This window comes from Quercus lobata, chromosome 5 (genome assembly GCF_001633185.2).
Source record: "Quercus lobata isolate SW786 chromosome 5, ValleyOak3.0 Primary Assembly, whole genome shotgun sequence".
NCBI classification, from domain to species: Eukaryota; Viridiplantae; Streptophyta; class Magnoliopsida; order Fagales; family Fagaceae; genus Quercus; species Quercus lobata.
This window is the reverse complement of record NC_044908.1, coordinates 71,865,367-71,878,634: the sequence shown is the minus strand read 5'-3', so window position 1 is coordinate 71,878,634 and position 13,268 is coordinate 71,865,367. Positions and strand designations below refer to the sequence as shown.

At 32.2% G+C, this 13,268-nt stretch overlaps 2 protein-coding genes across 6 annotated transcripts; one reads left to right on the top strand and one right to left on the bottom strand.

Annotated features, from left to right (window-relative positions):
• The first annotated feature begins 991 nt into the window (after positions 1-991).
• On the top strand, positions 992-1,946 carry LOC115992282 (uncharacterized protein At4g22160). The gene is made up of 2 exons (XM_031116432.1): positions 992-1,578; positions 1,681-1,946. Exons 1-2 carry the CDS (start codon positions 1,145-1,147, stop codon positions 1,727-1,729), a joined length of 483 nt encoding a protein of 160 aa, XP_030972292.1. The 5' UTR covers positions 992-1,144; the 3' UTR covers positions 1,730-1,946.
• A 1,584-nt stretch (positions 1,947-3,530) lies between these two features.
• Positions 3,531-12,014, bottom strand: LOC115989437 (uncharacterized protein At5g08430-like). Of its 5 annotated transcripts, none has more exons than XM_031113116.1 (9): positions 11,508-12,014; positions 8,922-9,001; positions 8,145-8,332; positions 6,970-7,774; positions 6,655-6,767; positions 6,321-6,380; positions 4,701-4,751; positions 4,265-4,335; positions 3,531-3,887 (listed from the first exon to the last, which is right to left on the bottom strand). In XM_031113116.1, exons 1-9 carry the CDS (start codon positions 11,792-11,794, stop codon positions 3,692-3,694), a joined length of 1,851 nt encoding a protein of 616 aa, XP_030968976.1. In that variant the 5' UTR covers positions 11,795-12,014; the 3' UTR covers positions 3,531-3,691. The 5 variants fall into 5 exon arrangements, 4 of the variants coding, with proteins under 4 accessions (XP_030968976.1, XP_030968977.1, XP_030968979.1 ...); XR_004091928.1 differs by having other exon boundaries at positions 3,868-3,887; positions 6,272-6,380; XM_031113117.1 differs by lacking the exons at positions 3,531-3,887; positions 4,265-4,335 and adding an exon at positions 4,914-4,957 and having other exon boundaries at positions 6,272-6,380.
• Between the last annotated feature and the right edge of the window lie 1,254 nt (positions 12,015-13,268).

Sequence of the window (13,268 nt, the reverse complement as noted above, 5' to 3'; positions counted from 1 at the left end):
TTTTTTTTTTGGTTGCCAAATATTATGTTTTTATAAAAAAAAAATTTACTGAAAAGCTTACGCCCAAACTTATTTAATTATGTAGCACATTTTTGAAACTTGAGTTTGCTAACCTTGAGTTGCAAGCATTATGGAAAAAATGTGTTATATAAGTAAAAAAAGTTTCAAATAAGTCAAATTGAAGCTTAGAACTCGAGTTCGGAAAACTAGATTTTCACTTAGAACTCAAATTTAGCAAATTCAAATTCTAAGAATGTGATATATAACTAAATAAGTGTGGGCAGATGTTTTTTAGTAAAACAAATTTGCCAAAACGAAGTATTAGACAAAAAAGCCCCTTTTTCTGTGATCAATTTTTTACCATTTTAATTTGAAAAGGAAAATGTTTATGTAAATTTTGTTCCATTTCATAATGAAAAAAAAAAAAAAAACTTTTAAAAGTTAGTATTAAAAAGTTCTAAACAATTTATTGAAAACTGAAGTAGATTTAAACTCTTACAAAAACTTAAGAATTTGAAACAAATATTATCTAGATATCATATGACATATCTCAGGCTTCTTTTTTTGCCAAATATTATGTTTTTGTAATTAAAAAAAAAAAAAAAACTTATTGAATAGCTTAGCCTAAATTTATTTAGTTATGTAGCATATTTTTGGAACTTGAATTTGCTAATCTTGAGTTCTAAGCATTATGGCAAACATGTACTATCCTTCTCACATCTCTACAAACATTTATACTTGTGGTACTGTGATTATTACACATGGTTTATCATACTATACTGGTTTCAGCTAGTTCAACTGGTAAAATTTTTGATAGTTTAATAAGCCTACACCAAAAATAGCATAGATTGAAAATTACTTTAAAAAAAACCATACCATACTAAGTATTAAAGTATTGTGTGGAAGTTTTATCATTTTATTATTGTTATTATTATTTTTATGTGAGAATAATTTTATTATTCGTTAACCTATGGAATAGACTCGGTAAAGGGTCTCAACAAAAATTGCTTTTCAAAAAGTTTTATCTTTCTCACAATAATTCTGTCTATTACTTGTTGAGAGCATCTCTTCCGCAAAAGGTAACACAGCACAACACAACAATGCAATACTAAGTGCTACTGAGTACTGAGTCACTCACTGACTAATGGCAGAGCAGACCGGTCGAGCCGGACCCAACCGGGCCGTTGGCAACGAAGAGAACCGTCTAAAATACGCCGTTGACGCTGGACTCTTATCCGGCGCACACCCCCACGACGAAGATTCCAATGAACCCCCGAGTTCTGACTCGGAGAGCACCGAATCGACCACTGAGTCGACTCGGTTCACCGGTCTGGCAGCTAGCTTTCGAGTCTTCTCCGAGTCGCTGCTGAGGATGGAGCGAGCCCAGTTGGAGATGGCCAAGGAGCGGGAGGCCTCGCGATTGGAAGCGGAGAAGCGGCGGGCTGAGTCGGAGGCCGAGTTGACTCGGATGCTGCTCCAGACTCAACTGCAGATCGCCTCGTTTGCCTCGTCGAGGCAGGGCCCGAGTCGGAAGAGGAAGCGAGTAGAAGAAGGTGACTCGGCTTTAATTTCCGAAAGGTAATGAAAATCATAAGCTTATTGAACTCGTGACTCGGCCGAGTTACTGGTTTATTTAAATCACTCACTGAGTTTGTGATTTTTTGTTAACTATTGTTGCAGGGAAGGAGCTTTGCTGTTCAGTTTAATCCAGTGCAATTTGCTCTTTTGAAGTTCACTTATTATTGCTCTAATTTTATCGCCTGGAAATGTTATGTAATGTTTTTTTTTTTTAATAAAAAATAAATAAATTATGTTTTTATTTATTTAAAATAAGTAAATAAATTATGTTATTAGAGTTACTCCATGTTAAAGAATAATTATGAGATAATTGAGAAATATTACATACAATTTACCCACCATCTCCATATGAATTGATTTTTGTTTCCTGTGAGTATAAGAGTGTATATGAAATTATATAATTTAAAATTTAAAATTAAGTGTTAATATATACTTTTTAGATTTATAATATTTACTTTGAATCAAGAAATGAATTTATTTCAAATAAATTTATTTCTAATTTTCTTGATGTATTCTTGCAATGGTTGTGCTCCATATTTAGATGCTCGTCCTCCTTTTATCTATCAAAGCTATGAATGAATTATGAACAATGCTATGGGATGAGACCACATAAAAACAGTGATAGGAGAGAGACTCTACCAGTTGAGATAATTGGAACTAACAAGTGGATTATGGTCCAATTAAAATGTAAATTTTCCCAAAATAAAGAAAATTATTGAATTGTACATCACTTTCAACAATGCATTTTACTAATTAGAACACATTGAGATTGAATTCAGTAACATATTACATATATACATGCTAAATTCTCACACACATGAAATCCGCTGGGTTTAATTATGTGAATTTTATCTCAGTTACTTTCTGAACAAAATTTCAGACAACCCAGTTTTAACAAATAGAGATACTCCCTATAAGTTTCCCTTCCATTTAAGTGAAAATAAACTAAAAATCTGAGAAATGGGTTTTCGATTATGAGCAAGAAGAAAATCTAGAGGGAGTGAAAGAGGGAGGTCAACTGTTTGCTTTTGATGGAGATTGAGAGCCATGGCCGTGAAATTTATGCTAGAAATGAGCAATTTTCTCTTTGTAAATATAATGATTTTTGATCTCTGTAATATGAGGGCTCTGTATTAGTCCTATAAGGTATGCTTTCGATGTTATCAAGATTTCCAATCCTGGTTCATCTGTTCTATGAACCTATTGCCTTAATTTTTTATTGTTTGGATATAAGGAAGTAGTGTCTCAATTTTTAGCCAAACAATTTCATTTTCTATGCATGAGATACACTGAAAATCCCATGGACCAATAGTATAGTTGATTAAACTTGAAACTTTTAAGTTTATGTCACGCCGCACAGTCTAATGAGTCTGCCACTTAGGTTCCCTATTGGGGAGTTTATTACCTTAGTTCATATGACTAGAAATGGCAAAAAGTTGGGAGAATAGAGAGGATCATAGAATTGAAAGGAGAGATGGAAACCTGGATCCATTGACTCCAAATGTACATAAGTATGAACTCCTCAAATTCACGAAAAATCTTATTAATTGGAAACTTTAAGAGAGATCAATAAAAAAGGAGGAAAAACATTTTCCCCCTGGGTAGTTCACAATTCTTCTAATTTTCTGGTAAACACCTCACATTTCGAACTCAATTAATTTGACCCTCTTAGATATTTTTTCATTTTGTAATGAATCCAATAGATTTGTTCTCTTCTTTTGCCAAGTTTTTTCTTTTAACAAATATGAGGCCAGAGAGTTCTCCAATATACCCAGCTCATGTTTGAGTAATTCTAAATTGCTTCAATTTGTAGCTCAGGAAAGTATGAAAAGAAGCAATATCAATCATCTAAATTCAAATAACATGATGCATAAAAAATATATTAACAAAGCTGTGAAAGTACTGTTTCAAATTTTTAGTTTCTTCAGACTAAAAAACTTGGAAAGGAATTTTCCAAAGCTGGAAAAGATCAAGATAACATGATGCATCTAAAATATATAACATAACATTTACTAAAGGGTAAAATATAATTGCATTGGACAACTCTTAAAATTTAAACTATTTTAAGTCACAGCCCTGCAGAATTTAATTCACCAATTAAAAAAAATTCAATTCAAGTACTGGGAGTTTTGGGATCATGCACAATCGATTGTGGTGAGCATGAACTGAGTTGTTTATCAGATTCTGAGTTTCCAGAAGCAACTTCGAGCTCTACAAACTCTGCAACAACCTCTGGCACCTGATTTATCAATCGTTCCTGCTCAGAAGGCTTTTGGAGCAATGCTCTTTGATCTAGATATTGAGATAATGTATAACACGAAGCAGGTTAAGGTCCACGCCATCTACTGAGAAGCAAATGGACAAATAAACAAAAAAGGATGCACCTACACAAGCCAGCAAATGGGTAGAAATGATGCATGAACACATTAGATGAACTCGTTAAAATGACTGCTCAAGTATAAAGATGGGATGGAGTTGGTGAAAGAAAAATAATGGTAATTTGTGCATTACATTATAAATCTAGCTTCTTTGGAGAAACTTTAATGATTTTTTAATCCCAAGGTAAATTACCCTTTTGTGCTGTTGAGTATTTAAAGGAATAAGAATCTGATATAAGCATTCATTACTTGGAATATGTTAGCAGTCCTGATTCAAAAATAACAAATCATACACCATAAAAGGATATTCTTTTCGCAGGCCCTTCTCATTTGAATAATCAATGCGGTTTTGTAATTGAACCAGCTCTCTCTCAATCCACTACAAAAATTGTGCATCAAATGCACAAAAGGATCAGAAAATGAAGACAAAGCAGTAGATCAAATTGTTTGATAAAATTAGATGACACCAAAGTAAGCAAAAATAAATAAATAAATAAAAAGATAAAACAAATGCATATATGAAAATGATACAACATTTCAGGCGCCATTAACAAAGTTATAAAGATAAAACATTGAATATTGCATTAGATAAAACTATAGATGAGATAGCTATCTTTATCATCATGATATTTTGTAAGCATGTTCATTCAAAAGTTATTGATTATTATATGTGTGTGTGTGTGTATACATATCATTTGATGATGCTACTACTACTACTACTACTACTAGCATTAAATCACATACATGCTTCATTATATCCGCACGCAGACTTCTGGCCTTCTGTTCTAGCTCCACCTGTCAAACAATGTATTCTGGTTCAGGTTTTGATTCTCCATATTAATCATTAAACTATAGAATGCAAACAAACAAAGAAACTGGGTAAATATCTGACAATTATCTAACAACTGAAAAGTGAAATCCTTATTTTCTCATAAACATATTTTATAAAGAACTTACAGAGTTGAAAGAGCTTTCTAGGTTATGTCAAGAAGTGCACAAGCCTCCATGGTGAACCAATAAAAAGAACATGAAAATTCATTATTTCAATGTTTAGTAAGAACTAGTTAAAGAGAAATCCAACCGCAAGTTTGTCAAGTTTCTATCAACAGTCTGGACTGACAAGTTACAACAGAAGGACCTAGATGATGGAATCTTCAAAAATTACATATATCAATGATTCACGCAAACATAATTAAAGGTTACTTCTTTTTTTCTTTTTCTTTTTTTAAACATTGTCATAGGATTAGAATTTTACTTTAATCCTTGGGATGAATTTCTGGTGCAGAGTTCTTACAAATGATCAAATGTTTACTCACAATAATAATCATATGACAATTATAACAGCAAAATTTCAGGAGATTATTACCACAAAAGGCAGTCTGAGAATTGAAAGGCATCCCAAAACTTCTAAAAGATCGTTCGACAAGCTCCAGGAAGTTATCTAGTCCTGGAATTTATTTATTTATTTTGTTTATTTATCTGCTTGGTAATTAATTCTTGCATGACTTAACCAGCATATATGTTTTTGAGATCAGTGTAAATATCTACCTTCTTTACTTTATACATAGTTTCTGCAACCAGTGCTACCGCTTTCCCATAATCTAGGTGATGGTTTCACACAGTTAAGATACATGAAAAGCGTGTAATTATCTAAGTATACCTAGGTAATTGTTTCACGCAACAAATGGAGATGAATAGCATGCAATTATCTAAGTAAATTTTTAAACAGACATGCAATGGAAATGAAGACAATTTCCACAAGATGATGGGATGTTCAAGTTGAGGTGAGAAGATGGTAAGATAGTTTACCAAGTTCCTACCAATTTATAGCTTACTTTTTTTGATAGATAATTTGTAGCCTTATTTCTGAAGATCTTTTTACAGAATATAGTTGAAGAATTTAGTACAGATAAAAAAAATGGGTGGTTCTTTTAGTTTAGAAAAAGAGATTTCAATGCCAGAAAAAATTGACGTCTAATTAAATTAGCTAGAAAACTTTTCTTGAGAGAACAAAGATAACTTTTCATTGCTTTTTTCTTCTCAAAAACATGTTCTGCCATGGCATAGTTTTCAGATAGGCACCATATGGATTTTCAGTCTTTTCTGTAAATGTAACTGTGTTCAAATCTAAAACTTTAAAATTCATCTCACTGTAGAATAATCATGCATAGGATTGTTCTTCCTTTGCTGTTCTAAAAAAAATATCCCTGATAAAATCATTTTTTGGTAATTTATTATTATTATTTTTTATTTCCTTTCTTTAAAAAAAAAAAAAAAAAATTTGCCAGATAAGAAACTTTGAAAAGAGTACTTACTAAAAACAACATAAATGAGAGATAACTGCTTATGAATGAGAGAACATACAACAGTCAGTTTTTTGTGCACGCCGTTTTTTACTTTTTGCTGCAAATCCTCCAATTCCTCCTGCAAACAGCACTACACAATTAGCAACACAATGTTGTGGAGGGTATTTCTGATCAACTGAACATACTCCAAACTTACTACTCCAATTTTACGCTAGAGACAACTGTTCAATGGAATTTTTTTTTAAAAAGACAATGGCTGTTCCTAATTTATTCTTATGAGTTATATGACTTGTACCAGAAAAATAATTGATTCAGCCGATTTTAAATTAATCAACATTTAAAAAAATATTTGCTTCATTTAAAATGAGAAAGTTTTCAAACAATTTAGTTACCTTGGTGAAGTCAGAATCAGACAGCAGGGAAATGCGAATGTCCATTGGTACACTGGAAGCTTGCAGGAGAATTTCACTATTGATTTTACCAGCTGATGAGGTTTCTTTCACGCCTGAGACCGTAAAAAAAAAGAAGGGAGAATAAATATTATAAAAGAAAAGAAATCAATCATTAGTTATTGAAGATAATGGTTAACGTTTAGTTTAACAGACTATCTTATTAAAGAAACCAGACTATTCAAACAAGAGACCAAGCTTATCTTATCTGAAATATTAACACAATGCTAGCAGATCACTTTGCTTTGTAACAATTACCTACAACTTGGGCAAGCTGGTGAGAATTTTTCTGCAAATAATCCATGGGGTCATTTTTAACTTTCACAAGACTCCCCACTATTTTTCCACTAAAGCTATTGCGGTCCTTCAATAACACCTCCACTAAGCTCCTCCGTAAGTATAGAAGCTTTATGTTTTCAGTAATTATGGAGGCATAGCCTGTTTGTTGGAAAATTCTTTCAACTTCCTCTGACGGAGATTTATCTGAGCTCAATATTGTCTTCTTCTTAGACGGTAGCCTGAAATTTTCATTTTTGACTCTGGAATTGGTTTTATCTTCATGCTCAATTTCATCCTCCTCTGACTGCACCAAGTTCTCAGCAAAATGTACATCCAAAAGATTATATATACGGTTCTTAGAAACCGATTTCTTTCCAAAAAGAGAATGCAACCTTTCATCACAAAGGACCTTCTTCTTCTTTAATGGGTCTAGAAGTTTGTTTTCTTGAATGTATTCAAAAATGAGACGATCAACATCGAATTGTGTTAACTGTTTGGTTATATCTTGACCCAGGGATTGGAGAAATTCAATGAGAGGTTTTGATCCCCATCCCATGAACACTTGCGCCTTGGACTTCCTCCGCTTGCATAAAGGCCTATATTGTTCCATTTCATCCAAATCACACACAGATCTTATCAGTTCATGTTCATTTTCACTGTTCTTCATCTTGGCTTTTGTATTACTGACATCATCCAAAGTCAGGCCTTCTTCATCCTTTACAATATCCCAATATTCCTTGAACAGCCCCTCATAGGTATCTCTGTTATTAAAGTCTATCTTGCCCTGAAAAATCAACAACCATACAACCAAGGAAGAAACAAAAAATAGACATAAATAAATGCTCCATTGACAATAAAAAGTAATTTTCCAGAAACAGAAAAACAAATTCAATCAACTCTCTTTAGTGAATATGCCAATGATTTTGTCATTTTTTATATAAATGTGAATCCTTAGCTCAATTATCTAATAAAAGATGATGCAATGAAGAGCAGAGATAATAGAGGCTGCTTAAAATCCAACTTCTCTCTCTTTGACATGCACACAAATTTGAGATTATTTTTTGGGCAAGTTACACAAGCACCTTGTGGATCTTGAACCCATGACCCCCATATCATTATTAAGGAGGAAGTGCTTGTAGGATTGCATCACATACCCCATCAGAATCATACTCCACGTTTTCTTCTGCAAATAGAACAAGCTTCAAACACTCACTGCAGAATCCCTTCTTCCCACGAGTTGGTGCAAACTCAGCAGCATTCATGCAGCACTCACATATGGCATAAGGACAGCAAAAGCACTGAAACTTTGGAGATTTATGGCATATTGAGCAATAGTGCCAATCTGACATATAAAGCTTATCATTTAATAATTTTGCAAAGCAAGCGTGTGATTGAAAATGTGATGAGACAAAATTCCAGTGTGATAAAAAAACTATTAAATAGGAATTCAGTGCAAAATAGGAAGTTTCAACATATATTGAAGTACTATCAGTAGGATCAGTTAAAACATGTTAAACTAATTGTAGTATAAATAGTACTGAGAAATTTTTTTATACTAATTTCTTGTGAGGTGATAATTCACACATACACACACTACATTTATAAAATAAATAATATAAAAAATAAAATAAAATTGTTAGAACAGAGAGCTTTTAATAGTTAATTTAAAAAAAAAAAAAATTGGAATCAAAAAGTGTAACATAGGAGAATCAGAATCATTTATTAAGATTGGAATGATCCTAGAAGATAGCCAAATGATCGAGCATGAGCCTTCATGCATGCTAGATCTACCAAATTCGTGCCATACTTGATAAGCAAATGTTTTGATGGAAAAGACGGTACACAATCAAATCCTAACTTATTTATTAAAAAAAAAAAAAAAATCAAATCAAATTCGAACTTATCAAAGTTGAAAAATGTAAATGGCTTACTGCAAGTCCAGCTTTCTCTGCCCTCCAAAAATGAAACTTTCTTTCCCACACATCCAGGATGATAAACTTTTAGACAATCCCTGGAATCAGCAGATACATGAATAAAATAATGTAGACAACGATCTATGTAGAGCAATTAAAGGATCATTCTGTTTATATGGAATCCCCAAAGAAGCACAAAGAAACACACACACACACATATAGTATTGAATCAAGATTATCATGTTACTTAATTTTTTTTAAAAAAAAAATCTACATGATCGTGTTATTTTACTTGATCAGCCCCACTAATTTTTCACTCTCACAAAAGCATACCAAAATTTTCACATGTATATTAAACTGTCAAGCTTGTTAGAACCTAGTTTCTGACAAATCCAACATGTGCCAAATCGCAAGTTTCTTAAATTTTGTCAAGCCATATTTGAGAAGCTAATGAACAACAATACAATCAAATGATATGCAAATGGTCCTTTGAGACGTGATGAATTACTACATTAGCTAAAAGACACATATGCTCCTTTAACATTCAAATTCTGGAATGCATATGTTCAAGTTTCAACAGCAGGAAAACAAAAGGTTCGTCATTAGAAGATATTTTCCATAATTTTAGAATAAACTGTGAACCCCTTGGCACTCTCCGAATTCAACTAATATATTTGGCAAATAAGTACAACGTTGCTCCAAACCTACAACAATGCCTCAAAGAAAATTCCCAACCTGAGCAAAATCAAACCAAATACAATTGGAAACTCCATTGACATGACACTCATTTATGACCCCTTTACTCTTTACTGAGATGTTCCTCCACAAACATAATACACAACATTGCAGCAAGTAGTTATCATAACTTATATGCTATGGATACTGGATGGATTATAAGGCAGAAAAGAGCTCTTTCTGATGATGGTATTTTAATTTAAAGAGCTAAGAGCTTAGAAAAAATGTAAAACAATACATGATAGTAAAGTGTAATTTAAATAAGATTATAGAGGGACACTAGGGGTGGTGGGGTCATGCATTTGGCCTATAAACAAAACCCTTTACAAGGGATCATGGGTTCCTACTGACTAGAAAATAAAAACGGATCAGAGCAAACAAAATTTTCAGTTTAAATGGCCAAGAGGTAATCATGACTCATGAGCTAGCATTTCTATATTATCATTTTAAGGCCATGTAACAAATGAGATTCTGCATAGTGCCACCATAGGTAATTCACTTGAAGGAAGCTTTCAAAAAGGGAGACAAAACATCATTTCATGTCTTTACAAGACAAAACACAAACCAATAAAAAAAAAAGTAGAGATTAAATGATTTCATAAACTTGTGATAAGTTATGCTGTAGAGAAAAGCTGGCTGAGAGGATTGCAGATTTTATTTTATTTTGTCAAAGATGATTAGCCTTTTCAATTTTGATGTTGGTTTATGATATACACATTTACTAATCCCGATTTTGCAATTATATATATATATATATATATATAAATATCACACACACAAGTGAAGAATCAAGATTATTTTAATTGATGATCCATAACCATAACTGACTCCATAGTTTTGAGACCAAGGCATTGCAGTGTAGTTGTATATTTCACTAAACAAGTATGTTTCTTTTCAAGTAAGAGAGGGTTCTTTCCAACCAAGTAGGTAATTATCTATCTCTACACCCGTGTTGAATTTTTATGCTGGTTTCATAAGCTCAGACTGGTCCGTAAAAACTATGAGCAGAAAGTAAATGAAGCACGAAGGGAAAAAATAAAAATCTAAAAAGTATAATATATTTTCTTCTAACTATTCTAAAGGCCGTACTACTTAAAAAAAAATCATTATAATGAGATTTATTTAAAAAATGAAATAGACATTCTCTGTTCGCTTGTACCATCTCGTATTTTTTTTATTTTTTATTTTTATATTAATATATTTTTTCATACATAGGAATGAATCCCACAGTCATTAAATATACCACCATAATGTAAGCATAGAAAGATATAAAACCATAAGGACACAATATAAAACCAATATATTCTTTCTTTCTCACTATAGGCCCTGATTGGTATGACAACTCAAACCCTACTCAACACACATTTTTCACATTTCAAATACATTTACACACATTTCAACGCACTTTTTCATCTATACATATATCAAAAACACTCAAAATACCTTACTCAAACTTAGTTACCAAACGGACTATATTTCAGTTTTTAAACAACATTATACGTATTTTCACGTACTTTTTCAGTCACAGTATTTTCATATATATTTTCAAACACCAAATTACACGTAGCAAACACCCCATAGTTACTGGTTTGGGTACCCCACTTTTCAAAGCACAGGCATCTAAAATTACACAATTACCCTTAATCCCAATAAAAACAAAATTCCAAAACAATGATATTTTTTTTTTTTTTTTTTGAGAAGTACCAAACAAAACAATGATTCTAATGTGAGACAAAAACAAAAAACAGATCTTTCCAGTCAACAACAGTACTGGAATTTTCACACAAACAAATAGTTTCTTTTCTTGCTTGATCAAAATCCAAAATAAAAAAAATGAAATAAAATAAATAATAAATAAAAAAAACTGACCCGAGCTCGCAGATAATTAGCTTTCCACCATCTTTGCAAACGAAACACCAATCTTCTGCAACATTCTCTTTATCAATCTCCTCGGCATTGTCACTCTCTTCCTTAATCCTTTTCCTTCTTCTCTCGTACATCATCATCTCAGACGACCCTTTCTCTTTCTCCTTCTCACTCTCTTCCTTGATCCTTTTCCTTCTTCTCTCGTACCTCATCATCACCATCTTTGACCCACCATCTTTCTCATTCTCTTTGTTAATGCTTAGCCTTCTCGAGCACCTCCTCGTCATCATCTTCTTCTTCTTCAGATTCTCTTACTATCTCTCTCTCTCTGTGGGAAGAGAGAAAACAGAGAGAAAAGTCAGAGCTAAGTTTGACAAAATGGGTTTTAATAATTCAGTACGAGAGTGAACCCAATTGTTTTGAAATTTTGGCCCATGATCCTCGGAGTTACTGATTTATCAAACAGACCAATTTCTTCGAAAACAAGGTTGAGGCCGACTAGGATTCTTCTACCCAATTAAAAAAGTGTATAATAGTGATGGGAATATGGAGTACTAGTATTACTTAACCGCAATTTCTTTGATTTATTTTTTTCTTTTTGAGTAAAAGTACTTTTTATTTAAAGTAAAAACACCTCAGCAAAAAAAAAAAAAAAAAAAAAAAAAAAAAAAAAAAAAATGGAAAAAGAAAAATAATTGTGAGTACCTAAGGAATGATTGGCAACGTCTTAGGCATGCAAGTAACGTCCTTGGTCGTTCTCGGCATGTTTTGCAACGTTTTCGGCATGCTTGCAACGTCCTAGTCGTCCCACATCGAATAGAAACCTCCCCACTTTCTACAATAATAATTTTGTGTATGTTTTTTTTTTTTGCTAATCAATTTTATGGATTTAGCTACTTTTTTTAACCGGACATGTCCTTTTGTTTTAAATATATAATTGCAAGTTGTAGTGAGTTTTAATACTCACATTTTATTTAGTTAGTGCATGATATGGTAATCTCTCATTAAAATAAAAGAAGATTCATTTTAAAAAAGTACTGAAAGTAAACCAAACCTCAATTTTATCATATGGTTAAACCTCACAAACATTATCAAGAATAAGAATTGATAAAGTCTCTAATGGTTGAATAAAAGATTTAAGGTTCAATCTCTACCTACCCTAAAAAATAATTGATATTTGGTCAAATGACAAAGAACGCAGTCATAAAAAATTCTCTAAAAAACAAAAAGAATGCCAATGACTATAGAAAGATTCTTGTTTTTTTTGTAAAATTGACCAAAAAAAAAAGAAATCCAAATTTGATTGCTCGTTGTTTGATTAAAATTGTGTCGGTCAAACATCATGAAAAGAATTTCAAGTTCCTATTAATTATGTAGTAATTTAAAAAACTACTAAAGTAGATTTTTTAATCACATTATATCATATACTATAGAATAAAATTTGATTCTAAAAAATGAGAACAATTGAACAAGTGGCTAAGGCCCTGTTTGGATTTTTATTTTATCACTCATCACTCATCACTCCTCACTCAATTTTCGTTACTCATCACTCATCACTTAAAATACCCCAACTCTCTACAAAAAGTCTGTTTGGCACCATTACTCAACTTGTTATCACTTAAAATTTTCAACTATTTGTGGGCCCCATACTTATAACTTGGTGCAGCTTTTACCTTTTTTTTTTTTTTTTTCCTTCAACCCCTAGTATCCGAACTCAGTGAAAAAAAAAAAAAAAAAAAAAAACCCAGAAACCTGATCCTAGTG

Bases quoted from the DNA above. Each gene is read 5' to 3' on its own strand.
- LOC115992282 (XM_031116432.1), top strand. From the start codon at position 1,145: ATGGCAGAGCAGACCGGTCGAGCCGGACCCAACCGGGCCGTTGGCAAC. The intron at 1,579-1,680 runs GTAATGAAAATC...CTATTGTTGCAG, and splicing joins TCGGCTTTAATTTCCGAAAG to GGAAGGAGCTTTGCTGTTCA.
- LOC115989437 (XM_031113116.1), bottom strand. From the start codon at position 11,794: ATGATGACGAGGAGGTGCTCGAGAAGGCTAAGCATTAACAAAGAGAAT. The intron at 4,752-6,320 runs GTATGTTCTCTC...ATTGTTTGACAG, and splicing joins TGCACAAAAAACTGACTGTT to GTGGAGCTAGAACAGAAGGC. The intron at 3,888-4,264 runs ATATCCTTTTAT...TTCGTGTTATAC, and splicing joins GAGAAGGGCCTGCGAAAAGA to ATTATCTCAATATCTAGATC.